Source organism: Panulirus ornatus, chromosome 9 (assembly GCF_036320965.1).
Source record: "Panulirus ornatus isolate Po-2019 chromosome 9, ASM3632096v1, whole genome shotgun sequence".
Taxonomy (NCBI): Eukaryota; Metazoa; Arthropoda; class Malacostraca; order Decapoda; family Palinuridae; genus Panulirus; species Panulirus ornatus.
Window position 1 is genome coordinate 49,107,279 of NC_092232.1, and position 25,583 is coordinate 49,132,861.

At 39.8% G+C, this 25,583-nt stretch overlaps 1 protein-coding gene across 1 annotated transcript in view; it reads right to left on the bottom strand.

The window, feature by feature from the left end:
- LOC139750406 (DNA-dependent protein kinase catalytic subunit-like) overlaps positions 1-25,583 on the bottom strand; it is a 254,167-nt gene continuing 228,584 nt past the window's right edge. Inside the window, exons 44-48 of the mRNA XM_071665164.1 lie at positions 23,340-23,432; positions 22,983-23,214; positions 21,336-21,501; positions 14,514-14,700; positions 1-11,152 (exon numbers count right to left, since the gene is read on the bottom strand). Of these exons, the coding sequence (XP_071521265.1) occupies positions 7,841-11,152; positions 14,514-14,700; positions 21,336-21,501; positions 22,983-23,214; positions 23,340-23,432 (3,990 nt within the window). The 3' untranslated portion in view covers positions 1-7,840. The remainder of the gene's footprint in view (positions 11,153-14,513; positions 14,701-21,335; positions 21,502-22,982; positions 23,215-23,339; positions 23,433-25,583) is intronic.

Sequence of the window (25,583 nt, forward strand, 5' to 3'; positions counted from 1 at the left end):
TAGTATTTGAGAAGAATTTACTTGGGATGAATTCAGCATCATAAAACAGAATTATAGCTAAAGCATTCTAAATTTCATAAATTTACCAATAGAAGTTATAAAATATTTTACTTGAACATAGCAGATTTAGGCCCATTTAGTTACCTTGTATCTTGCAACACAAGTCACTGCGTACATAGAAGAACGAAATTCTAAACTGAATAGTTTTGCAATACAGTATTATGTTCAACAACAACTAAAATTAAAAGACAAAAACCCAATTAGTTTTTTCACACTCTAAAATGTCTTACTACAAACAAGTTCATATTATGTCTACACAACACTCTTGTGCTGAGGATGATTGGAATGGCAAGAACTGATGGGCATACTCTTATGTAGGTTAAGAAAGATTTCTACTTTTGCATTCCCTGCAAGTTGTAGAAGGCAACTTTGAGGCACGGGAGTTTGGGACTCAAGCTTCCTCCTCCCTTCATGTATTACAATTTCTATTAGATAAAACAGAAGAAGCCAAGAAGGGTATGCTTATCCTTCTCAAAGGCTCAGACGGGGGAGATTGAATGTGTGTGGATGTAACTAAGATTGGAATAAAAGAGGGAGAGGTATTATATTTGAGGATAGGAACCTTGATATTCTAGTTCTGAGTGAAACAAAGCTCAAAGGTAATGGGGAAGAATCATTCCTAAATGTCCTAGATCAAAGTCAGGAGTTGGTGTGAGGGCAAATGCTAAGGAAGGGATAGCACTACTGCTGAAGCAGGAGTTGTGTGAATGTAGGGAAGTGAGATCTAGACTGATGTGGGCAAAAATGAAAGTGGACTGTTTGAAATGGGTGATTATTTGTGCTTATGCACTTATCCATGAGAAGAAAGATCATGAGAGGCAAGTGTTTTGGGAGCTGCTAAGTGAGTGTGTCAGGAGTTTCAATGCAAGAGACCAGGTATTAGTAATGGATTACTTAAATGCAAAGGTGAGTAATGTAATAGTTGAGGGTAAAACTAGGAAGGTGAATCGAAATGATGAACAGCTTGTAGAAGTGTGATGAAAAATCGTTGGTGATTGTGAATGCCTCTGTTAAAAAAAAGGGAAAATATACAAATATGTGCATGTGAATAGGAAAGATAGTCAGTAGGCATTATTGGATTACATACTAATTGAAAGGTATATAAAAGAGAGACTTGGATGTGAATGTGCTTAGAAGAGCAGCTGGTGGGTTGTTTGACCATTCCCTGATAGAAACATGGGTGAAGATTTAAAGGTTTTTGGAAGAGGAAATGATATGGGTGTGAAAAGAGTGTTGAAAGAAGTAAACTTAGAAAATAGACTTGTGTGAAGAAATTACAAGAGAGATTGGGAGCAGAAGATGAGAGTAAATAAAGCAAGGGAAGTGGTTTTGGAATGGGAGATGTAACATGCATAAAGTGGGAGGAGAGGTGGTGAGAAAGGGTAGTGAGTAGTGGGATGACAAAGTACAGTTGCTAGTGAAAGAGAAACAAGAGATATATGGACAGCACTTACGGTGATGTATAAGAGGAAATGGCAGGAAATCAAGAGGAAGATGAAGGGAAAATAAAAAGATTTTTGGAAGTCTAACAATGTAAGAAAATCAAGAGAATAAATGGGAACATCAGTGAAGGTGGCCCATGGGGAAGTGAGGTGAGGAGATGGAGTGAGTATTTTGAAGGACTGTTAAATGTGTTTGGTGATAAGGTGGCAGATGTAGGGTGTTTGGGTTGGGAAGGTGTGTAAAGTGAGAGTCATGTAAAGTGGATTGGTGAAGAAAGAAGAGGCTATAAAAGCCTTGTGTAAGATTAAATGTGGCAAGGTGCCTGCAGTGGATGGTAATGCAGTTGAATTTCTTAAAAAAGGGGGTGACTGTTACTGACTAGTTAGTTAGGATTTTCAATGTATGTATTGATCATGGTGAGTTGCCTGAGGATTGGTAGAATGCATGTACAGTGCCATTATATAAAAGCAAGAGGGACAAAGATGAGTGTTCAAACTGTGGAGGTATACATACGTTTGTTAAGTGTACCTTGTAAGTTGAATGAGACATGGGTGATTGACAGGGTAAAGGCATGTACTGAGAATCAAACTAAAAACAAACAAAATGGTTTCAGAAGTGGTAGGGAATGTGTGAGAAATATTTCTAAAGAAACAGAAGGGTTTGTAAGTGACATCTACGATTTCAAGAAAGCATATGATAGGGATGACAGACAGCAATGCCTTGTGGAAAATCTTACAAATACCTGGTGTGGGAGGAAAGCTGCTAGAAGTGGGAAATTCTTATTAAGGATATAAGGCAGGTGCAGGAGCAGGAAGAGAGGAGAGTGAGTGGTGCTAGGTAGAGAACGGTATGTGGTAGGGGTGAGTGAAATCATCATAGATGTTTATGGATTGAGTGGTGAGGGAGGTAAATGCAAATCTTAGAGAAAGGGGTGAGTATGCAGTCTGTAGATGTTAGGGGCCTGGGAAGCAAGTCAATTTTGACTTGCTGATGACACAGCATTGGTACAAAATTTTAGTAATAAACTGCCAATGTTTGTGACTGAGTTTGGAAGAGAGAGAAAAGAGGAATCTGGGAGTAAACGTGAATATGGGCAAGGTTATTAAGTTTAGCAAGGCAGAAGGACAGGTCAGTTGGGATGTAAGTTGGAATGGAGAAAATTTGGAAGGATTTAATTGTTTTAGATATGTAGGAATGGACATGGCAACAAATGGAACCATGGGAGCAGAAATGAGTCATAGTGTGGGTTAGGGGATGAAGGTTCTGGATCATTGAGGAATGTGCAGAAAGAGAGGTCATTATCTGGGAGAGTGAAAATGGTTGTTTCAAGGTATAGTAGTCCCAAAAACGTTGTATGAGTGTGAGGCATAAGCTATAAATGAAGACATGCAAAAGAGGGCAGATGTGTTGTTGGAAATGAAATGTCTGAGGTCAAAATGTGACAGAAAGTGGTTTGACCAAGTAAGTAACAAAAGGGTAAGGGAGAGATGGGGAAATAAGAAGTGTGTTGTTGAGAAGAGCTGAAGAGTTTGTGCTGAGATGGTTTAGACATAAGGAGAGGATGATTAAGGAAAGGTTGACAAAGATGATATATGTGTCAGAAGTAAAGGGGACAAGCTGAAGGGGAAACCAATTTGGACATGGAAGGATAGAGTTAAAACATATTTTGAGTGGTTGGAGCCTGTACGTGCAGGAGAGTGAAATGCATGCATGAGATACAGCGAACTGGAAAGATGGGAATGATGTGGTATACGAGGGTTGATGTGCAGTCAATGGACTGAACCATGGAATGAGAAGCAACCAGGGGAAACCATGGAGAGGCCTGTGGATCCTGGTTGTGAATAGAGAGTTGATGTTTTGGTAAATTCCACATGAAAGAGAAGGGATGTAAGCAAATGAAGCCTTTCTCTGTCTGTTCCTAGTGCTGCCTCAAATGTGGGAAATGGCAAACAAGCATAAAAACACATAAATATATACATACTATCATCATATTTCATTTTATTTATTTATCATACTTAGTCGCTGTCTCACGCGTTAGCAAGGTACCACAAGGAAACAAGATGAAAGAATTGCCCCAACCCACCCACATACACATGTATATACATAAACGTCCACACATGCACGTATAGATACCTATACATTTTAACGTATACATACACAGACATAAAAATATATACAAATGTACATATCCATACTTGCTGCCTTCATCCATTCCAGTCACTACCTCACCACACATGAAATGGCACCCCCCTCCCCCTGAGTACACACAAGGTAGCACAAGGAAAAGACAACAAAGGCCACATTCATTTACACTCAGTCTCTAGCTGTCATGTGTAATGCACCAAAACTACAGCTCCCTTTCCACATCCATGCCCCACAAAACTTTCCATGGTTTACCCCAGATGCTTCACATGCCCTGGCTCAATCCACTGACAGCACGTCGACCCTGGTATACCACATCATTCCAATTCACTCTATTCCTTGCATGCCTTTCACCCTCCTGTATGTTTAGGCCCCGACAGTTCAAAATCTTTTTCACTCCATCCTTCCACCTCCAATTTGGCCTCCCACTTCTCCTCATTCCCTCTGCCTCTGACACATATATCCTCTTTGTCAATCTTTCCTTACTCATTCTCTCCATGTGATCAAACCATTTCAATACACCCTTTTCTGCTCTCTCAACCACACTCTTTTTATTATCACACATTTCTCTTACCCTTTCATTTCTTACTCGATCAAACCACCTCATACCACATATTGCCCACAAACATTTCATTTCCAACAAAGCCACCCTCCTCCACACGACCCTATCTATAGCCCATGCCTCACAACCTTATAACATTGTTGGAACCACTATTCCTTCAAAAATACCCATTTCTGCTCTCCGAGATAACATTCTTCAATGCTCCCAGAACCTTTGCCCCCTCCCCCACCCTGTGACTCACTTCCCCTTCCATGGTTCCATCTACTGCCAAATCCACTCCCAGATATCTAAAACACTTCACTTCCTCCAGTTTTTCTTCATTCAAACTTAACTCCCAATTAACTTGTCCCTCAACCTTACTGAACCTAAGTACCTTGCTCTTATTCACATTTACTCTCAACTTTCTTCTTTCACACACTTTATCAAACTCAGTCACCAGCTTCGCTGTATCATAAGCAAACAACAGCTGACTCACTTCCCAGCCCTCTCATTCACAACAGTCCCTCTCTCCAAAACTCTTACATTCACCTCCCTAACAACCCCATCCATAAACAAATTAAACAACCATGGAGACATCACGCACCCCTGCCGGAAACCGACATTCACTGGGAACCAATCACTTTCCTCTCCTTCTAATCGTATACATGCCTTGCATCACCAATAAAAACTTTTCACTCCTTCTAGCAACTTACCTCCCACACCATATACTCTTAATACCTTCCACAAAGCATCTCTATCAACTCTATCATATGCCTTCTCCAGATCCATAAATGCTACATACAAATCCATCCTTTTTTCTAGGTATTTCTCACATATATTCTTCAAAACAAACACCTGATCCACACATCCTCTACCACTTCTGAAACCACACTGCTCTTCCCCAATCTGATACTTCGTACATGCCTTCACCCTCTCAATCAATACTTTCCCATATAATTTCCCAGGAATACTCAACAAACTTATACCTCTGTAATTTGAACACTCTTCTTTATCCCCTTTGCCTTTGTACAATGGCACTATGCATGCACTCTGCCAATCCTCAGGCACTTCACCATGAACCACACATACATTGAATATCCTCACTGACCAGTCAACAACACAGTCACCCCCTTTTTTAATAAATTCCACTGCAATTCCATCCAAACCCACTGCTTTGCCAGCTTTCATCTTCTGGAAAGCTTTCACTACCTCTTCTCTGTTTACCAAACCATTCTCCTTGACCCTCTCACTTTGCACACATCCTCGACCAAAACACCCTATATCTGCCACTCTATCATCAAACACATTCAACAAACCTTCAAAATACTCACTCCATCTCCACTTCACCATAATTGTTATTACCTCCCCATTAGGCCCCTTCTCCAATGTTACTATTTGTTCTCTTGTCTTACGCACTTTATTTACCTCCTTCCAAAACATCCATTTATTCTCCCTGAAATTTAATGATACTCTCGCACCCCAACTCTCATTTCCCTCTTTTTCACCTCTTGCACCTTTCTCTTGACCTCCTGCCTCCTAGAAGTCGTCCAAATGCCTCTCTCTTCTCTTTCACGAGCAATCTTACTTCTTCATCCCACCACTCACTACCCTTCCTAATCTAACCACCTCCCACCTTTCTCATGCCACAAGCATCTTTTGCGCAAGCCATCACTGCTTCCCTAAATACATCCCATTCCTCCCCCTCTCCCTTTAGGTCATTTACTCTCACCATTTTCCATTCTGCACTCAACCTCTCCTGGTACTTCCTCACACAAGTCTCCTTTCCAAGCTCACTTTCTCTCACTACTCTCTTCACTGCAACATTCTCTCTTCTTTTCGGAAAACCTCTACAAATCTTCACCTTCGCCTCCATAAGATAATGATCAGACATCCCTCCAGTTGCCCATCTCAGCACCTTAACATCCAAAAGTCTCTCTTTCACGCACCTATCAATTAAAACGTAATCCAATAATGCTCATTGGCCATCTCTCCTACTTACATACGTATACTTATGTATATCTCTCTTTTTAAAACAGGTATTCCCAATCACCAGTCCTCTTTCATCCCTGGGGATGGGGGAGAAAGAATACTTCCCACACATTCCCCACGCGTCATAGAAGGCAACTAAAGGGGATGGGAGCAGGGGGCTAGAAACCCTCCCCTCCTTGTATTTTAACTTTCTAAAAGGGGAAACAGAAGAAGGAGTCATGCGGGGAGTGCTCATCTTCCTTGAAGGCTCAGATTGGGGTGTCTAAATGTGTGTGGATGTAACAAAGATGAGAAAAAAGGAGAGATAGGTAGAATGTTTGAGGAAAGGAACCTGGATGTTTTGGCTCTGAGTGAAATGAAGCTCAAGGGTAAAGGGGAAGAGTGGTTTGGGAATGTCTTGGGAGTAAAGTCAGGGATTAGTGAGAGGACAAGAGCAAAGGAAGGTGTAGCACTACTCCTGAAGCAGGAGTTGTGGGAGTATGTGATAGAGTGTAAGAAAGGAAACTCTAGATTAATATGGGTAAAACTGAAAGTGGATGGAGAGAGGTGGGTGATTATTGGTGCCTATGCACCTGGTCATGAGAAGAAAGATCATGAGAGGTAAGTGTTTTGGGAGCAGCTGAGTGTGTTAGCAGTTTTGATGCATGAGACTGGGTTACAGTGATGAGTGATTTGAATGCAAAGATGAGTAATGTGGCAGTTGAGGGTATAATTGGTGTACATTGGGGTGTTCAGTGTTGTAAATGGAAATGATGAAGGGGTTGTAAATTTGTGAGCTGAAAAAGGACATATATATATATATATATTCATATATTTATTATCCTTAATCGCTGTTTCCCGCATCAGTGATGTAGTGCCAGGAAACACAAGGAATGGCCCCTCCACTTATATATATATATATATATATATATATATATATATATATATATATATATATATATATATATATAAACGCCCATACACGCACATATACATACATATACATATCAACATATACATACAAAGACATATACATATATACACATGTACATATTCATATTTACTTGCCTTCATCCATTCCTGTTGCTACCCCACCACACAAACACCTCTCTTTTCTCTTTCACTACCAACTTTTCTTCATCCCACCACTCACTACCCTTTCTAATCTGCCCACCTCCCATCTTTCTCATGCCAAATGCATCTTTTGTGCAAGCCATCACTGCTCCCTTAAATACATATCATTCTTCACCCACTTCCCTCACGTCGTTTGCTCTCACCTTTTGCCATTCAGCACCCAATCTCTCCTGGTACTTCCTCGCACAAGTCTCCTTTCTAAGCTCACTTACTCTCACCAGTCGCTTCTTCCGAACATTCTCTCATCTTTTTTGAAAACCTGTACAAATCTTCACCTTTGCCTCCACAAGACAGTGATCAGACATCTGTCCAGCTGCCCCTCTCAGCACATTAACATCCAAGAGTCTCTCTTTTACACACCTATCAATTAACACCATTTCCCACATTAGCAAGGAAGTGCCCAGAAGAGGAAAAGAAGGCCACATCACTTACATCCACATATACTATATAATAAGGTTACCATTTCAGTGCATACCATTGTGAGTACCTCAACAGCTCCAGCAAATTCAAGAAGCATTAATCCTGCACTATGGCATTTCAAAACTAATCTTCCTACATAAAAGGTTCCCATCCAATCCAAGTTCGTCCCAGGATGTTAGGGTCACATGCCTGCTCCAAAAGAACATCTACTTGTAAGTGTGTACTCAATTCATTCTTGCCAATATCTGCCCGCATATTTTCTCCTTTAATGCCTAAAATCACTTGTCGGAGGCACTCCACAATGGTATGGTCTTTTTTAACATGTCTGTTCTGTGAAACTGCCCACATAGTCACATTAGCAGGATTGACACCATTCAGTTTAGCCTTTAGTAGCTTAATACGATCTTGAGAAAACATTTCTACATTACTAACTTCCACATTTCCTTCCTGTCGCCTTACAAATTCCAGCCAATCTTTTGTTGGTTCTTTCACAAATGCTTCCAAGACGGCTATTAGCACATGACGGGATTCCTGGAGAGCTCCTAATGCAGATACCATTATCTCCCTAAGCATTCCTACTTGACCAACAGGCTGAAAGGCATTAGCAATCTGGGGAGTAAGACGGAATGGCATCAACTCTGGAACAGGAAGGAACTGTGCAGCAGACTCAAAATGGTGTCCAAAATCAATGCCAACAACACGCCCTGTCTTTAAACTGAGCAAAGAATTCCCACAGTGGCGATCACCAATCCCAAGAAGCCAATGAGATATGCAGAGAGTAGCATAACTGACAGCAAAAGCACTACGCAAAGAGAAAAAACCTTCACTGCTACATGAGAGTTTAACTAGTCCACGACGTAAAAGATCCCAGGGAATCTTGTTTACCACATCTTTATAAGCCTTGACAACATCCTTTTTCTTACTCTTCTTCACAATATCCCAATGTTCTGATTTTCTGTAAAAAGCATAGGCATCCTCATAACCTCTCTTCTCATTTTCTTTGTAAGAGTCATTCATGAACTCCTTTAATGGCTGAGTTGCTTCCACCCACTGTAAGAGTCCCACCTCAAGGGAGAGTGGTACTACTTGATATGTAACTAGAGAAGGTCGTGATGTTGTTCGTGCACAAAATGGAGAAATACAATAAACAGTGTTCATTAGTGTAAACATCTGTTCCATTCTCTGGTCTGTACGTAAATCTTCACCCCATTTCACCAAGAACTTATGGTCTTTTTCATCATCACCTCGGACAATAATTCTCATGGGAATGCGCAATGAAGGCATTAGCATCAAGTTTTCATCAAAACTGGAGATCTTGACATGATATTCAGGAAGAGGTTTGGACATTCCAGAATACTGACCAGGTAATTCCAGCACTTCTGAGTATTTAGATGCATGAAAATTTGCAAGCCATGGTGAGTATGCCTTTAGCTGTCTTGGCAGTCTTCTAAGGTCATCTGCAGTGTGACCCGTTTTCTTCTTAACAGATTCTAAGGCCTTCATGATATCTGGCACAGACATAGTCTTGATTTTCTTCAGGCCCTCTCCAAATGACTTGTTAAATGTTTGTACAACATCTTTCATGATCCTGTCTTTATTCAAATATATTTCACCCTTTTCAAGTGCAGTACCTTTGGTAGACCTATTGTTCAACTTCAGAAAGTCACATTCAATTTTCTTCAACCTATCCTCAATACACTTCTTATCCTTCTCTAACATAAGGCTGGTAATTCTATCTTTGAAAGCAATGAATGGCACAACCATGAGTGATATTGCAGACACAAATTGATGGAGGAGGCTGTTGCTACTCAACAAGGATTCAACCTTCTGGCACATGACTTTTGCAGATTTACCACTGTTACTAGTAAAGTTGTAATGTTGGACACTAATACCAAATGGATACACAACAGCTTGAGGGTATTCAGCAGCTAATTTTTCTACAATAGGTTGCAGAGCAGGGCCAGAGGCTTTATCAACATAGATAAGAATATGACTTAACCAAAGTAAAAACATCCAAGTAGGTACTCTTTCAGATTCATCCCTGAAAGTCTTTACAAGACTTGGATCTTCTTCCATCAGATTAATAAGGCGTGGAAAATGGAAATGGGCATCCCGTGACCCTAGTGCCATGGACCTGAGTACAGAAATTACCAAGGACTTGGAATATTCATAAGCATCTATATTATCACTCCAATTTTCCAGACAGTCTTCACAGTATTTTGCCAGTGTCATGTGAACATCCTTACCTGGATTTTGGATCACTTCATCTTTTTCATTAAGTTTAGGTAAATTATCTTCAGCACATCTTACAGCATGTTTAAGGCTTTTGTAGCTGCAACCAAGTAGTTCATTGTACCATGACTCCCTTCCACAAAGACCAGAAAATTTAGTAGCCAAAACTTGCATGTACTGATTTTTTGGATGCCATTCATCACCCATTTCCCGGATAGATTCACAAATTTCATAGCACAGAGAGGACTCTAGTCTTAGGTACTGCACCTCTACTGAAGCATCCTGTTCCAGTATTGGCATGCTGCTAACTTTACCTAGGAACTTTGCCCATGCCTCCACTAAGTACTGAAGCCGACTGCTTGGCTTACCCTGTCCTCGAAGGATGTTTGTTTCTGTCATTAGAAAAAAGAATTGAGCAATTGAACAGCTGTCCTCAGAATCTTCTGATAATGGCTTTAGTTTTTTTAAATGTCTGGTAGCTAAGTGATAATTACGGTTTACAATGGCTGCCCTAATGACAGATCTGTGAATGGAGGTTTTTGTGTCTTTAATAACCTTTAAAACATCTTGAGGACAGTCTTCTGATAATTCCTTCTCTAGAAGGTGGAGATAAAGATTTCGGTATGAAGACAAACACTGGACCAAAAGAGAACTGTCTGTTAGATTTGCTCCTTGTTTTTTCCAACTGGAAACTTTCTGTTTCACTTTAATGGAGAAAGAATCATTCCCTGTATACCTGATTGTATTTAGAAAGTCACCAAACTCTGTTAGCAACTGGACACTGCGTAAAGTGGCTATAAGAGGTTTTGGAGTTAAGAGAGAGTACTGAGCTAGAGAACGTAGAGTGGCAGAGGTAGCTGTTGTCAAAAAAGACTGTGCTTGGGCAATCTTCTGCTGATGCAATGACATAACAGCTAACTGAAGAGGTAATTCTCCTTCAAGCAATGCTCGATGGCGAGGTTCCCCAATGGCATCATCTATAAAGCTAAAAAGGTTTCCATCACATTCTGCTCCATCTAAGATATTCATGAGTTTAGAGTGCACCAAGGCAGGAAGGATGGCAGTAGTTGGATGTGGGAGGAGCCATACACGATCTAATTTCAACTGTCCATTTTCTTCTCGCAGGAAGCGATTCTCCACAAAGTTTTCCAGCTCAGACCATTGCCCAAGCATTTCAGCACATGTTGCATACCATTCTTCCCATACACGAACCTGGAAGACAAAATTTCTACTTAGTATTTTTTCATTAATCAGTTTTCTAAATCACAACAAGGTTCAGGATAGCATTAAACTTTGTCTACCTTTACAAACACATGAGAAGACAATACAAGTTAAATCATTCTCTTTTCTACATAAGATGTATTCTTTCAACCCTCTAGCCTGTAAGCAATATGTGTAACTATGTCTATCATTTAAACCTTGGTCAAAATATACGTACAGCCCAAAAAACTGATATATCATGACAATACAGATAACAGATTTATCTCTTAACATAAGTCCTTTATCTCCATAGTTTCCACAATCCTGAATATTGGTGTTTATAAGAATTTTATAAGAATTTATCTCATGCAAAAATATTTCAATTATTTCTCATGATCCAACAAACAAACAATGTAAAGCAAGCTTGAAACAAATAATTTTATCCTGTTTTGTGGCTTGCTACTGAGAGTAAAAGCTTTCTTCTGTATGTATGTATTATACAAAAAAGATATATGGCTCTAACTACAAAAGCTCTCTTACCCTATCATTTCTTATTAGATCAACCCTCCTCACAACACATGTCCTCACATATATCCAAAAATCCATTATGTTCCAAACTTTCTCTTTTATCCTCTCATTCATACAACACCAACAGGAATACTATACCATAAAACAAAACCGTGTTAGCCCTAACAAAAAGTATATTTCTTTCTAAACATTCCTAAATCCACACAGAATACAAGAATTTATATCACTTTTTCTTTTTCCTTCATACTTGTGTGCAGTTTCCCACGTCAGCAAGGTATAGCCAGCAAGACAATGAAAAGACCTCACCTGCTCATATCCAGTAATAGTTTCCTTCTGTATGTATGTATTACGTCTTTAACTACCACAACTCTCTCTTATACTATATTTCTCAGTCAATCAATCCTCTTCATCACACATACTATGCTCAAACACTTTATTTCCAAAAATCCATCCTTTTCTGTACTTTTTCTTTTACCTAGGGCCCAAGCCTCACTTCCACACAATACCACCAGAAATACAATATCATACAATATAACCATTTTTGCCCTTATAAAAAGTGGCATCTCTTTCTGCAGACTTCCTAATGCACTCAGCATGCAAATGTCTATATCTATATATTTTTTTTCTTTCATACATGTGCAGTTTCCTACATTAGCAAGCTATAGTTACTTACAGACAAAGAAATGACCTTATTCACACACACTCATTCTCTAGCTTTCAAGTGAAGTGCATAAAAACCACAGCACCCATCCACAACTAGGCCTAAAAAAATCTTTTATGTGGTTTCCCTTGCCTGCTTCACAAGCCCTGGTTCAATCCAGAGGCAGCACATTGCCTCCTATTTACCATATTGCTCTAATTCACTTTATCATGTGCATGATCTTCACCCTCCTGCATGTTCAGGCCTCAATCAGTCAAAATCTTTTTCACTCCATCTCTCCATTCCAAATTTTGTCTTTCACTTCTCTTTGTTCCCTCCACTTTTGACACCTATATCCCCTTTGTCAACCCATTCTCTCCCAATCTCTAAATCATTTCAGCACACCCTCTTGGGCTCTCTCAACCACAGCCTTCTCATTACCACACTTCTCTCTTACCCTCCCATAAATTACTTGATCAATGCTCCTCACACCACATATTCCTAAAACATTTCATTCCGAACATATTCATCTTCCTCCGTACATTCTCATCTACAGCCAATGCCTCATATCCATACATCATCGTTGGCCCTACACTACCTTCAAACATGCCGATTTTCACCATCCCAGATAGTGACCTCTCTTTCCACCCATTCCTCAATGCTCCTAAAGCCTTCACCCCTCGTCCATTGTATGACTCAACTCTACTTCCAAGGTTCTACTTGCTGCCATGTCCACTCCCAGGTATCTAAAACATTTCACTTCCTCCAAGTTATTTCCATTCAAGGACTCACCCCAACTAACCTATCTCTCTGCACTGCTTATCTTAATAAACCTTGCTTTTATTCACACTTACTTTCAGCTTTCTCCTTTTACACGGTCTTCTAACTCAGACACAAACTTCAGCAGTTTCTCACTCAGACCTCTCAGGTGCTCTCACACCCTCCAGGCTGCATGACTTTCCCTCTCTTCAAGATTCTTACATTTACCTCCATCACCTTCTTCTCCATAAACAAAGTAAACAGCCATGGTGACCATACATCCATATCACAGACCCATCTTCACATGGAACCACTCACCTTTTCTCTACTTACTAGAACACATGCCTTACTCTCTTGATAAAAATTCCTCTGCTTCTAATAGTTTTCCCCACACATCATATATCCTAAAGAACTTTCACAAAGCACCTTTACATTCAATTACATCCTTTCTCCAGCTCAATAAATGCCACATACAAATCTCCTCCTTTTTCTCTGAGAAAGAATTCTAAAAGACAGAACAGAAAAAAAGAGCCAAACATGGAGTGATCATCCTCCTTGAAAGCTCTGGTTGGAGAGTCTAAATGTGTGTGGATGCCACCAAGATGAGAAGAGAGGAGACACAGGTAGTTTGTCTACGGAAAGAAACCTGAATGTTCTGGCTCTGAGTGAAACAAAGGTCAAGGGTAAAGGAGAAGAATGCTTTAAAAATGTCTATGGAGTAAAGTCAGGGGTTAGTGAGAGAACAAGAGCTAAGGAAGGATACCACTACTCCTGAAGCAGAAGTTGTGGGGGCAAGCGAAAAAGTAAAGGAAGTAAATTTGATATGGTTGTGGTTAAAACTGAGTGAATGGTGAGAAATGGGTGATTATTAGTGTTTATACACCAAGCCATGAAGAGAAAGATCATCAGAGCCAAGTGTTTTGGGAGCAGATGAGTGAGTGCATCTGCAGTTTCAATGTAAAAGACCACACATTAGTGATGGGTGATTTGAATGTGAAGGTGAGTGATGTGGTAGCTGAAGGTATAATTGGGGTGCATGGGGTATTCAGTATTATGAAAAGAAATGGTGAAGAGCTTGAGTTGTGTGCTGAAAAACAACAGGCGAGAGGGTCAGTGGGCATTACTGGATTACATATCAACTGATAGGCATGTAAAAGAGAGACATTTGGATATTTTACCCAGGTTAATTATGGTTTACCAAAACTTTGACTTGAAAGTAAAGGTCTGGATATGTTTGGAAATATATATCAGACAGACAATTTGGCAGAGTCTTTGAACTCTTCCTATAATCAATGATACAGTCTGAGTAATCTCATCATGTTATGATCCAACAAGATTATCCATTATTAAGAATATGCAACTGTCACACAAACAGATGGCAAAAACTCTATGCCCCTAAAAGGATGGATGTGGTTATAAACACCTCTTAATTTTATAAATATTCACCTCTGCTGGTTCTGGTTCTTCTTCCCAGTTTGTGGTGTTGAGTGCTGTGCGATAATGAAGAAAAGCCTGGACTTGATTGTTTGTGGCCTCAGCTTCAAGTGCTGCTCTTGTTTCCTTTTTTATGTTTCCTAAGTTCCCCTGTACGATGCCCCGAACAACATCCCACATGTCTAAATTCTTGTACAGTCTGTGAATAAAGATTTAAATTTCTAAGAATATTTCATAAACCTGTAAGCAATTAACCTGTATCCATTACAATATTTCCCACTTTTAAGGAAGAAAGGCATTTGCAAAATCTTTAAATCTGTGTGATCCATAATGCCTTTTCTAGTCTTAAAAGCTTAACCAGTGCTTGATACACTTGCAGAAGACCTACCTTGATGCAAGAGAGTATATATTCTCTGTTTATAGTTCTCAATGCTATTGTTGCCTGGCAGCAGGACAATTATTTCATAAGGAACCAATAAAGGTAACTCTGAAGAAAGTCAAAACTGCTCAGTTGCCTCCATTCTTACCAAGCACAGACCCCCAGTTCCTTCCTTGGTATCTAGCACATAACATTGATTCATTCATACAAGGATAATTAAACCTTAAGGAAATGGGGAGGGCTGAGAATGGAAGTAAGCTAAGTAGTCAAAGAAAATAGTATATATAATAAACAAAATAAAACAAGTAATACTAAATGCTTCTTTAACCCCATCACTGCAGCAATTCTAATATTCACTGATACTGAATCTCTATATGGGATATCGTCATATATTCAAAAAATTTCTTCATTAGTTTATTACAATGAACTAGGATTACTTTCGGTTTGAAATGATGTACAACTTAAACTAGTGGAATATTTACAAGCACAATTCACCCTTAACTTAGTGAATAGGTTACCATTTGGTGATGTAATTTAAATGGATTAAACTGTATATTCTTGCACAGTTCCCGTAGACTCAAGGAAACATTTCAGTGGATTGTAAAGCACATGCTAAGGAAGAGCTTGTTTTTTCATTTCTTTGCATATATGTAATTGTTATTCCTGGGGATAGGGGACAAAGAATACTTCCCACATATTCCCTGCGTGTCGTAGAAGGCGACAAAAAGGGGAGGGAGCGGGAGGCTGGAAATCCTCCCCTCTAATTTTTTTAATTTTCCAAAAGAGGAACAGAGAAGGGGGCCAAGTGAGAATATTCCCTCAAAGGCTCAGTCTTCTGTTCTTAATGCTACCTTGCTAAAGTGGGAAATGGCAAATAGTATGGAGATGGAAAACATGTCACCTGTGAGTTCACTGAAATTTGAAATGAGCAATGTTACTCCAATTGTCTCCGTAAAGCTAGTACTTCTGATTATTTGCTGTAATTCCCATAAATTACAAAATCCCTTCTTCATGCCATATCCTTTGACCTGAACCTTTGAAATAATTATCAAAATTATTTGTTTAATGAAATGGACAAATGTGGTTTACTTCTTTGGAGATACTCATTTTAAGAAGTATTTATGCTAAACTTACAGCAGGAGAGAACTCTGAAAAGTTAAAGGTAAGTCAATCGATCTACCTATCTAAAGCTTTGATGCCCATTCCCTTCAGGAACTCCCAAGTCAATCGATCTTCCTATCTAAAGCTTTGATGCCCATTCCCTTCAGGAACTCCCAAGTCAATCGATCTACCTATCTAAAGCTTTGATGCCCATTCCCTTCAGGAACTCCCTCAAAGGGGTGTCCATGGCAAAAAAAAAATCTCCATAACTGGTGAACTCTAGTGCCACTTCTTAGCCTTTAATGCCTCACACTTAACAGTTCAGAGACTTTTAAATGTTAATGTGATGAGAGGGGCAACTTAAGGGAAGTCTGATAATTATCTTGTGGAGGCGAAGGTGAAGATTTGTAGAGGTTTTCAGAAAAGAAGAGAGAATGTTGGTGTGAAGAGAGTGGTGAGAGTAAGTGAGCTTGGAGAGGAGACTTGTGTGAGGAAGTACCAGGAGAGATTGAGTGCAGAATGGAAAAAGGTGAGAGCAAATGATGTAAGAGGAAAGGGGGAGGAATGGGATATATTTAGGGAAGCAGTGATGGCTTGCGCAAAAGATGCTTGTGGTATGAGAAGCATGGGAGGAGGCCAGATTAGAAAGGGTAGTGAGTGGTGGGATGAAGAAGTAAGATTGTTAATGAAAGAGAAGAGAGAGGCATTTGGATGATTTTTGCAGAGAAACAGTGCAAATGATTGGGAGATGTATAAAAGAAAGAGGCAGGAGGTCAAGAGAAAGGTACATGAGGTGAAAAAGAGGGCAAATGAGAGTTGGGGTGAGAATATCGTTAAATTTTAGGGAGAATAAAAAGATGTTTTGGATGGAGGTAAATAAAGTGCATGAGACAAGAGAACAAATGGGAACATCAATAAAGGGGGATAATGGGGAGGTAATAATAAGTAGTGGTGAAGTGAGAAGATGGAGTGGGTATTTTGAAGGTTTGTTGGGTGTGTTTCATGATAGAGTGGCGGATGTGTTGTGTTTTGCTCAAGGTGGTGTGTGAAGTGAGAGGGTCAGAGAGAATGGTTTGGTAAATAGGGAAGAGGTTGTGAAAGCTTTGCAGAAGATGAGAGCTGGTAGGGCGGCAGGTTTGGATGGTGTTGCAGTGGAATTTGTTAGGAAAGGGGATGACTGTGTTGTTGACTGCAACTTGTTAGGAAAGGGGATGACTGTGTTGTTGACTGGTTGGTGAAGATATTCAAAGTGTGTATGGTTCATGGTGAAGTGCCTGAGGATTGGCAGAATGCATGCATAAGGCCATTGTACAAAGGCAAAGGGGATAAAGGTGAGTCTTCAAATCACAGAAGTATAAGTTTGTTGAATATTCCTGGGATATCATATGGGAGGATATTGACTGAGAGGGTAAAGGCATGTACAGAGCATCAGATGGGGGAAGAGGTGTGGTTTCAAAGTGGTACAGGATGTGGGGATCACGTGTTTGCTTTGAAGAATGTATGTGAGAAATACTTAGAAAAACAAATGGATTTGTATGTAGCATTTATGGATCTGGAGAAGGCATATGGTAGAGTTGATAGGGATACTCTGTGGAAGGTATTAAGAGTATATGGTGTGGAAGGTAAGTTGCTAGAAGTAGTGAAGAGTTTTTATTGAGGATGTGGGGCATGTCTGCGAGTAGGGAGAGGGGAGGGTGATTGGTTCTCAGTGAATATCGGTTAGGGACAGGGGTGCGTGATGTCTCCGTGGCTGTTTAATTTGTTTATGGATGGGGTTGTTAGGGAGGTGAATGCAAGAGTTTTGGAGAGAAGGGCAAGTACGCAGTCTGTTGTGGATGAGAGGGCTTAGGAAGTGTCAGTTGCTGTTCGATGATGATACAGTGCTGGTGGCTGATTCAGGTGAGAAACTGCAGAAGCTGGTGACTGAGTTTGATAAAGTGTGTGAAAGAAGAGAGCTGAGAGTAAATGTGAATAAGAGCAAGACTATTAAGTTTAGTAGGGACAAGTCAATTTGGAGGTAAGTTTGAATGGAGAAAAACTGAAGGAAGTAAAGTGTTTTAGATATCTGGGAGAGGATTTAGCAGCAGATGGAACCATGGAAGCAGAAGTGAGTCACGGTGGGGGAGGGGGCGAAAGTTCTAGGAGTATTGAAGAATGTGTGGAACGTTATCTCGGAAGGAAAAAATGGGTATGTTTGAAGCAATATGGGTTCCAACAATGTTATATGGTTGCAAGGTGTGGGCTATAGATAGGATTGTGCAGACGAGGGTGTATGAGTTGGAAATGAGATGCTTGTGGACAATATGTGGTGTGAGGTGGTTTGATCAAGTACGTAACGAAAGGGTAAGAGATATGTGTGGTTGACAGAGCAGAAGAGGGTGTATTGAAATGGTTTGGTGACATGGAGAGAATGAGTGAGGAAACATTGACAAAGAGGATATATGTGTCAGAGGTGGAGGGAACTAGGAGAAGTGGGAGATCAAATTGGAGGTGGAAGGATGGAGTGAAAAAGATTTTGAGCAATCGGGGCCTGAACATACAGGAGGGTGAAAGGCATGCAAGGAATAGAGTGAATTGGAATGATGTGGTATACTGTGGTTGACGTGCTGTCAATGGATTGAACCAGGGCATGTGGAGCGTCTGGTGTAAACCATGGAAAGTTTTGTGGGGCCTGTATGTGTAAAGGGAGCTGAGGTTCCGGTGCATTACACATGACAGCAAGAGACTGAGTGTGAACGAATGTGGCCTTTGTCTTTTCCTTGCACTACCTCATGCGCGTGCGGGGGGAGGGGGGTGCCATTTCATGTGTGGCAGGGTGGCGATGGGAAAGGATGAAGGCAGCAAGTATGAATATGTACATGTGTATATATATGTATATGTCTGTGTATCTATGTATACGTTGAAATGTATAGGTATGTATATGAGCGTGTGTGGGCATGTATGTATACACATGTCTGTGGGTGGGTTGGGCCATCCTTTTCATCTGTTGACTTGTGCTACCTCACTAATGTGGGAGACAGTGACAAAGTATAATCAATAAAATCAATAAAATAATAAATAACTGAACAATTAATAGCAGACCGCAACTCTAATGTTCGTACTGACTACTTTTACCTAATGTTCCAACCTCCTATTTACTACTAATTATCAAACAAAATAGAAAGCAAATGAGTTGACATATCCACTGCTTAAGGAAACAGGGAAACAATCAAACAAGCATACAAAAATGTAGTGTCAGGACATCAGTATATTATTTTGCTTGTGGGAAATTATTACAACAATGTATGCTTATTTACTTTTTATTATATGACTTTGAAGCATAAATGACCAAATATATGTTCATATGATATGAATCTAAATATGAAATGATGAGATGCAATCATAACCCTCCACTATGATGGCCAAAGCAACAATGAAGAGGATTGAGCAAATCCACTATAGTAAGGTTGATTAAATGTAACAAAACAAATGGTGTAACCATGGATCAGCTGCAGAAAAGTTACCCTCACAGCATGCTCCCATAATAAAATGAGGCCATCACAGATGCTGTTGAGACCAATTCTTTCTCCACTGTGACTGCTTTTTTCAAAACAAATATTGGCTACATTATTCATGTATATTTCACCAAGACAAGAAAGTTCTCAATATAATGGATAGCAGACAACGGGAATATAGTACTATGTGACCATTCCACTAAGGGAAGTTTCTTCACCCTTCTGATTGTGTCCAATACCTTTCCTATCCTTTCCTGTCATGGTCAAAAAAGGAGAGCAGAAGTGACAATTGTTCCAATTGTGTTATGAAGGGCAGCATGTTTAATGCTGTTCCTGTGGTGTTAGGTTGTTGTGATTGCAAGATTGTCTTCATATAAAAAGGAGCTTCATGTTGAGATCTGCCTTAAGTGATGTGTAGGAAGTGATTGGAGTGTGTTGGGAACTACAATGTAGAGAGTTAAGAGTTTCAGAGGTGAAGCTACTGTAGCATGTCGCCAAACATGAAATCGGCCAGTCACTTTTTGTCACCTTTGTGAAGGATAGTACCGAGTATATTTTGCGTGTGGATGTGGGGGAAAGTGTCAATTGCTATTATCATTGTGTGGGAAAGGGACTATATAGTTGGTTGAATTCATCTATCATATGTTGTGAGCTCAGCGTGTAGTTTGGTGGTAAAGCATAAAGATCTGGAGCCATGTTGCATGGATGAACGTGGGATATTTATTCTGTTGTGGATAATTTTTTCCCATAATTTGAATAGTGTGGATAGAGGTAATACTGGTCAATATGGGGAGGGGGAATTGGGTGGTTTGATATTATGTTGGCAGATTTATAGATGTTAGGTATTTTGTGTAATCAGTAGTTGGAGATATCGGTAGGTGCTTAGATTGCAAGTAGGCCAGAGTCTTTCAGGTGAAAATTTGGTATGTTGACATGGCCAATTGCAGGAGAGGTCTTTAAGGTTTTGCTTGCACTGCTTGTGTCAGTGAGAGTGAAAGGTGGTAGGGCAGTTCTTTCTGGATGGATTTTGTGTAGGTTAATCACAACTTTCCTGTTTAGGGTTGAGGTTAGTTCATGGCTGATTTTTGACATCTTTCCCATGAGTATGTTTCTTTGTTCCTTGGAAGAAGGGACTTCAAGAAAATGAGTCAGGATTGCTCAATGAGAGGGGGCTGGATTGGTGCATGAGTGGATTTTCTTTAATGTACACCAGAGTTGGTTGCTATGGGTCTCATGATTGATTGTGCTGAGGAAGGAATGCCAATTTTCAGTTTGTCTTCCAATTATCAGGTTAGCAATAGTGTTTGTATTTGTCCTCTAATTTCTACTGATGGATAGTTGTTGTGTCTGGGTTAGTTTCTTTGCTTTAAGAGGTGTGTATTTCTATGTTTACAAATGTTTGCCCCACCACTTGCTAGACCATTCAATACTCAGCAAGATATTGAATCACATTATTACAGTGTGACCATTGGCAACTCAAGGGTGGGCCATTTTGATAACTGTTTCTTTCCCTACACCGTGAAGCTTTGGAAGTCTACTCTCTTATGTCCTTCCTAAAAACTATGAACTGGTACATATTAAAAGACAAGTTTTTCACTTCCTCCAAAATTTGTAAATAGTTTCCCTTGTCCCTTCTATTTCCTTTTCATTAATTTTCTCTATTTCAGTTAAGGCCCAGCCTTCATGAGGACTTTTGTCCAAAACTGGAGCTTTTTATGTAGAAAAAAAAGCCTACTTAGGGCACAAAAGTTCATGGTTAATAATAAACAAAGAAGCACTGTAGCTTGCATGATGGCCACATATCTTTGCTTCTAGCAAAATAATCATATGATGTACCCAGTAATATCTCTATCTACTTACTCTGCCATGTTCAGCCAAAGAGCAGCATCTTGTGACAGCATTTCTGTTTCCTTTTTCAACTGCTTACGTGCTGGTGGCTGAATTCTAGTCTCTCCACGTTTAGAAATCAACATCTGTCGTTCTAAAACTAAAATACCTAAGGCCTCCAACCGACTTCCAAGACAAGCTGGAAAGAAACATAGGTTTTGAAAACAGAACTTTTTTCTCTAAAACAGTGTCCCATGACTATGAGAGATTTTCTCAAATATCTCTAAGAAAATTGGCATCTGAACTTTCCAACCCTCAGTGTTTCTGATGAGGGGGTGTTGATCATCCATATTTTTTGATATTCACTCAACTAAAGCAGTGGTACCTTGCTTGTTTTAGGCTCATCTTTGGCCAATCAGAGGCCACCACAGAGATAACATCATTGACAGACACATCCAGGCTAAGAATTCATGGGTGTCAATCTAAAAGCAGTCACTATGATACAGAGTGTTTTTTTTTTAAATTGGGCATCAATCTAAAAGCAGTCACTATGATACAGAGAGTGATTTTTTTTGGAAACAAGAGGGATAGGCAGGGTGTTGTAAGAAAACTTGGAACTATTGGTCACTGAAAAGTGCCTTGAAGAGAACAAGTAAGATTTTTTTATATGTACTTGATCGCCATTTCCTGTGTAAGCAAGGTAGCACCAAGAACAAGGAAAGAAAGGCCACATTCACTCACATACATACACACACACACACACACAAACATATATATTTTTTTCATACAGTTGTTGTTCCAGAAGTGGTAGAAGTTGTGTGGATCAGATGTTTCTTTTAAAGAATGTGTGTTTGAAATATTTAGAGAAACAGATGGATTTGTATGAGGCATTCATGGATCTGGAGAAAGATTATGATAGGGTTGATTGGGATGTTGTATGGAAGGTTTTATAAATATATGGTTTAGGAGGAAAGCTGCTAGAAGCAATAAGTTTTTATCAAGGGTGTAATGTATGTGTATGAGTAGGAAGAGAGGAAAGGGAAAGGTTCCAAATGAAGGTTACTATGTGGCAGGGATGTGTGATGTCACCATGGATGTTCAATTTCTTTATGGATGGGGAGATGAATGCAAGAGTCTTGGAGAGAGGGGGCGAGTATGCAGTTTGTGAGGAATGAGAGGGCCTGGGAAGTGAGTCAGTTGTTGTTTACTGATGATACAGCACAACTGGCAGATTAGAGTGACAATATGCAGAAACTAGCGACTGAGCTTGGAAGAGTGTGTGACAGGAGAAAGTTAATCTCCAACTTCCTGAAGGTAGGCCTATAAAGAATGAGCTGCCAGTACCATGGTTGACAGAGATGACCAGCACTTCTTCAATGGCATAGCTGAGGGTTGGAAGGTTCAAACCCTGATTCACCTAGATATATCCTAAAGAATATCTCATGTGTGCAGAACAGACTGCAGAGGAGAGAAATATAATGATTAGATTTTCCCTAATATCTCTTAATATACTCAATCATGTGTTCCTGATCACACCTCACTTATGCAATAAAGAAGATTGTGTTCAAACTTAAATTCTCTTTTAATATCTTTATAACTATTCTATCTGCATTATATACCATACTATGACACACAAATGTTGCAACTATTAACTTCTGAAAAAATGTAAATCAAATGTACCAATAGCAAGAGTCTCTGGGTTAACTAATATGTCATTGCTGATCATAAGGTGCAGAACAGTCCTCATCATCTCTGGACAGCACATATAGCTGTTAGTAAGGATACTGTTGAGTGCTTCATGCAGCTGCTGTTGCCATAAGTCCTCTTCTCCACGGGACAAAAAAATTTCAGCATTATCCATCACTCCCTGAGCTATAGCCTCAAATAACAGACGGGCCACCTTCCCATCTCGCTGTGCAAGACAATGAAAATCATTTTAGAAGAGAATAAAATATAAAAGATAGTGTAACATCTATTGTTCTTAAAATACACTTTAAAGCAAAATATAACACTCAAAAAAACATAAAAAGAATATACCTGAGCTAAAGCTTGAAGAGGAGCAATGACGGCTCGGTGTGGGATCTGGATGTCAGGAAGTTCACCAATACGATACTGCCTGTACATTGTGACCTGATGTAAGACAAAAACATTTGGATCACCTTAACATAATGCAACTTTGGTAAATGCTCCACTCAATTGGACCACATATTTATAAAATTAATCTATAATCACCCCAGGACAAACTTCTATGAAAGAGGTCTGGTGTCACCCAAGACCTTTCTAAAGGCTCCTGCAGCCCCAGGCTGCACTACTTGCTGTAGAAGGAATAGGTAAACTGCCTTAGAGAGGGAGGTTCTTTGACGAGAAATTACTCCCAATGACACATCCTTGCAAAAGGTGAATTTTACCTTGCAATGTAATCTTGAGCTGGTGGAGTTCAGTAACACCTTTAGCCACATAAACATTTGCTCTAAACTCATTAATTTTCATTTCATGAATTCTCTTATGCTTAATAATGCAGAAATAACAAAATGAAAAAATTCTGCTGTTTTTGAAAAAAAATCATATCATCTTCAGGCAAGTGGAAAAATTCATATTTTCAACCAAATCTGAAACCTAAGCATAATCTACTAAAACGTTTTCAAAACCATTACTTAAGCAAAACAGACACAAACAAATATAGAAGTACCAAGGAAGCATCAAAATGGGCTAGTTTGAGTATTGATGAATATAGGCATATAGGCATTCCATACTGCTAAGGTTAAAGTACAATGAAAACTGCTAAGTAAACTCATAGAAGAAAAATTGCTTTATCAAAGAAGTTATAAGAGAGACGTGAAAAGATTACTGGACAGGATTAGAAAGATGCAGATCATGAAAGCAAAAACAAAACTCTTAGAAAAGATTAGAAGCATTAAAGTAAGTAAACCTTAAAAAATCACCCTACAAAATAGGTTAAATTAAATATCAAGAAACAGTGAAATAAAAAAGCACGAAGATGACACATCAGCGGTGGTACTTAAATTGAATGAATACCAAAGATGCAGGAAAATGAGGCACATCACGGTGGTATTTGGAGCAGATGAAGACCTACAATGCAAGATAATACACATCACAGGTGGTATCTGAACTGGATGAAGATTAATGATGCAGGAAGACGATGCACATCATGGTGGTATTTGGAACGAATGAAGACTGTTGATACACATCAGAGGCGGTCTTTGGACTGGATGAAGACCAATGATGCAGGAAGATGATACACATCAGTGGTGGTATCAGGAGTGGGCACATCAGTGGTGGCATTTGGACTGCATCAAAACCAATGATCCAGGAAGAAGCACATCAGTGATAGTATTTGAACTGGATAAAGACCAATGATGCACAAAGATGGAGCACATCAGTGGTGGTATCTGGACTAGGCATATCAGTAGTGGTATGTGGAAGGATAAATGAATCATAGGGTGCGGGAGAAAACAAAGGCTCTAAGAGTACTGAAGAATGAATGAAAGAGTGAACACTATACATGTTTATATAGGTATGTGTACGTATATGCGTTGAAGAATGTGTGGAAGTCGAGAACATTATCTTGGAAAGCAAAAATGGGTATGTTTGAAGGAATAGTGGTTCCAACAATGTTATATGGTTGTGAGGCGTGGGCTATAGATAGAGTTGTGCAGAGGAGGGTGGATGTGCTGGAAATGAGATGTTTGAGGACAATATGTGGTGTGAGGTGGTTTGATCGAGTAAGTATTAAAAGGGCAAGAGAGATGTGTAGTAATAAAAAGAGTGTGGTTGAAGAGGGTATTTTGAGCAGAAGAGGGTATTTTGAAATGGTTTGGTCACATGGAGAGAATAAGTGAGGAAAGATTGACAAAGAGGATACATGTGTCAGAGGTGGAGGAAACGAGGAGAAGTGGGAGACCAAATTGGAGGTGGAAAGATGGAGTGAAAAAGATTTTGAGTGATCGGGGCCTGAACATGCAGGAGTGTGAAAGGCATGCAAGGAATAGAGTGAATTGGAACAATGTGGTATACCGGGGTTGACGTGCTGTCAATGGACTGAACCAGGGCGTGTGAAGCATCTGGAGTAAACCATGGAAAGTTCTGTGGGGCCTGGATGTGGAAAGGGAGCTGTGGTTTTGGTGCATTATACATGACAGCTAGAGACTGAGTGTGAATGAATGTGGCCTTTGTTGTCTTTTCCTAGCGCTACCTCGCGCACATGTGGGGGGAGAGGGTCGTTATTTCATGTGTGGTGGGGTGGCGACGGGAATGAATGAG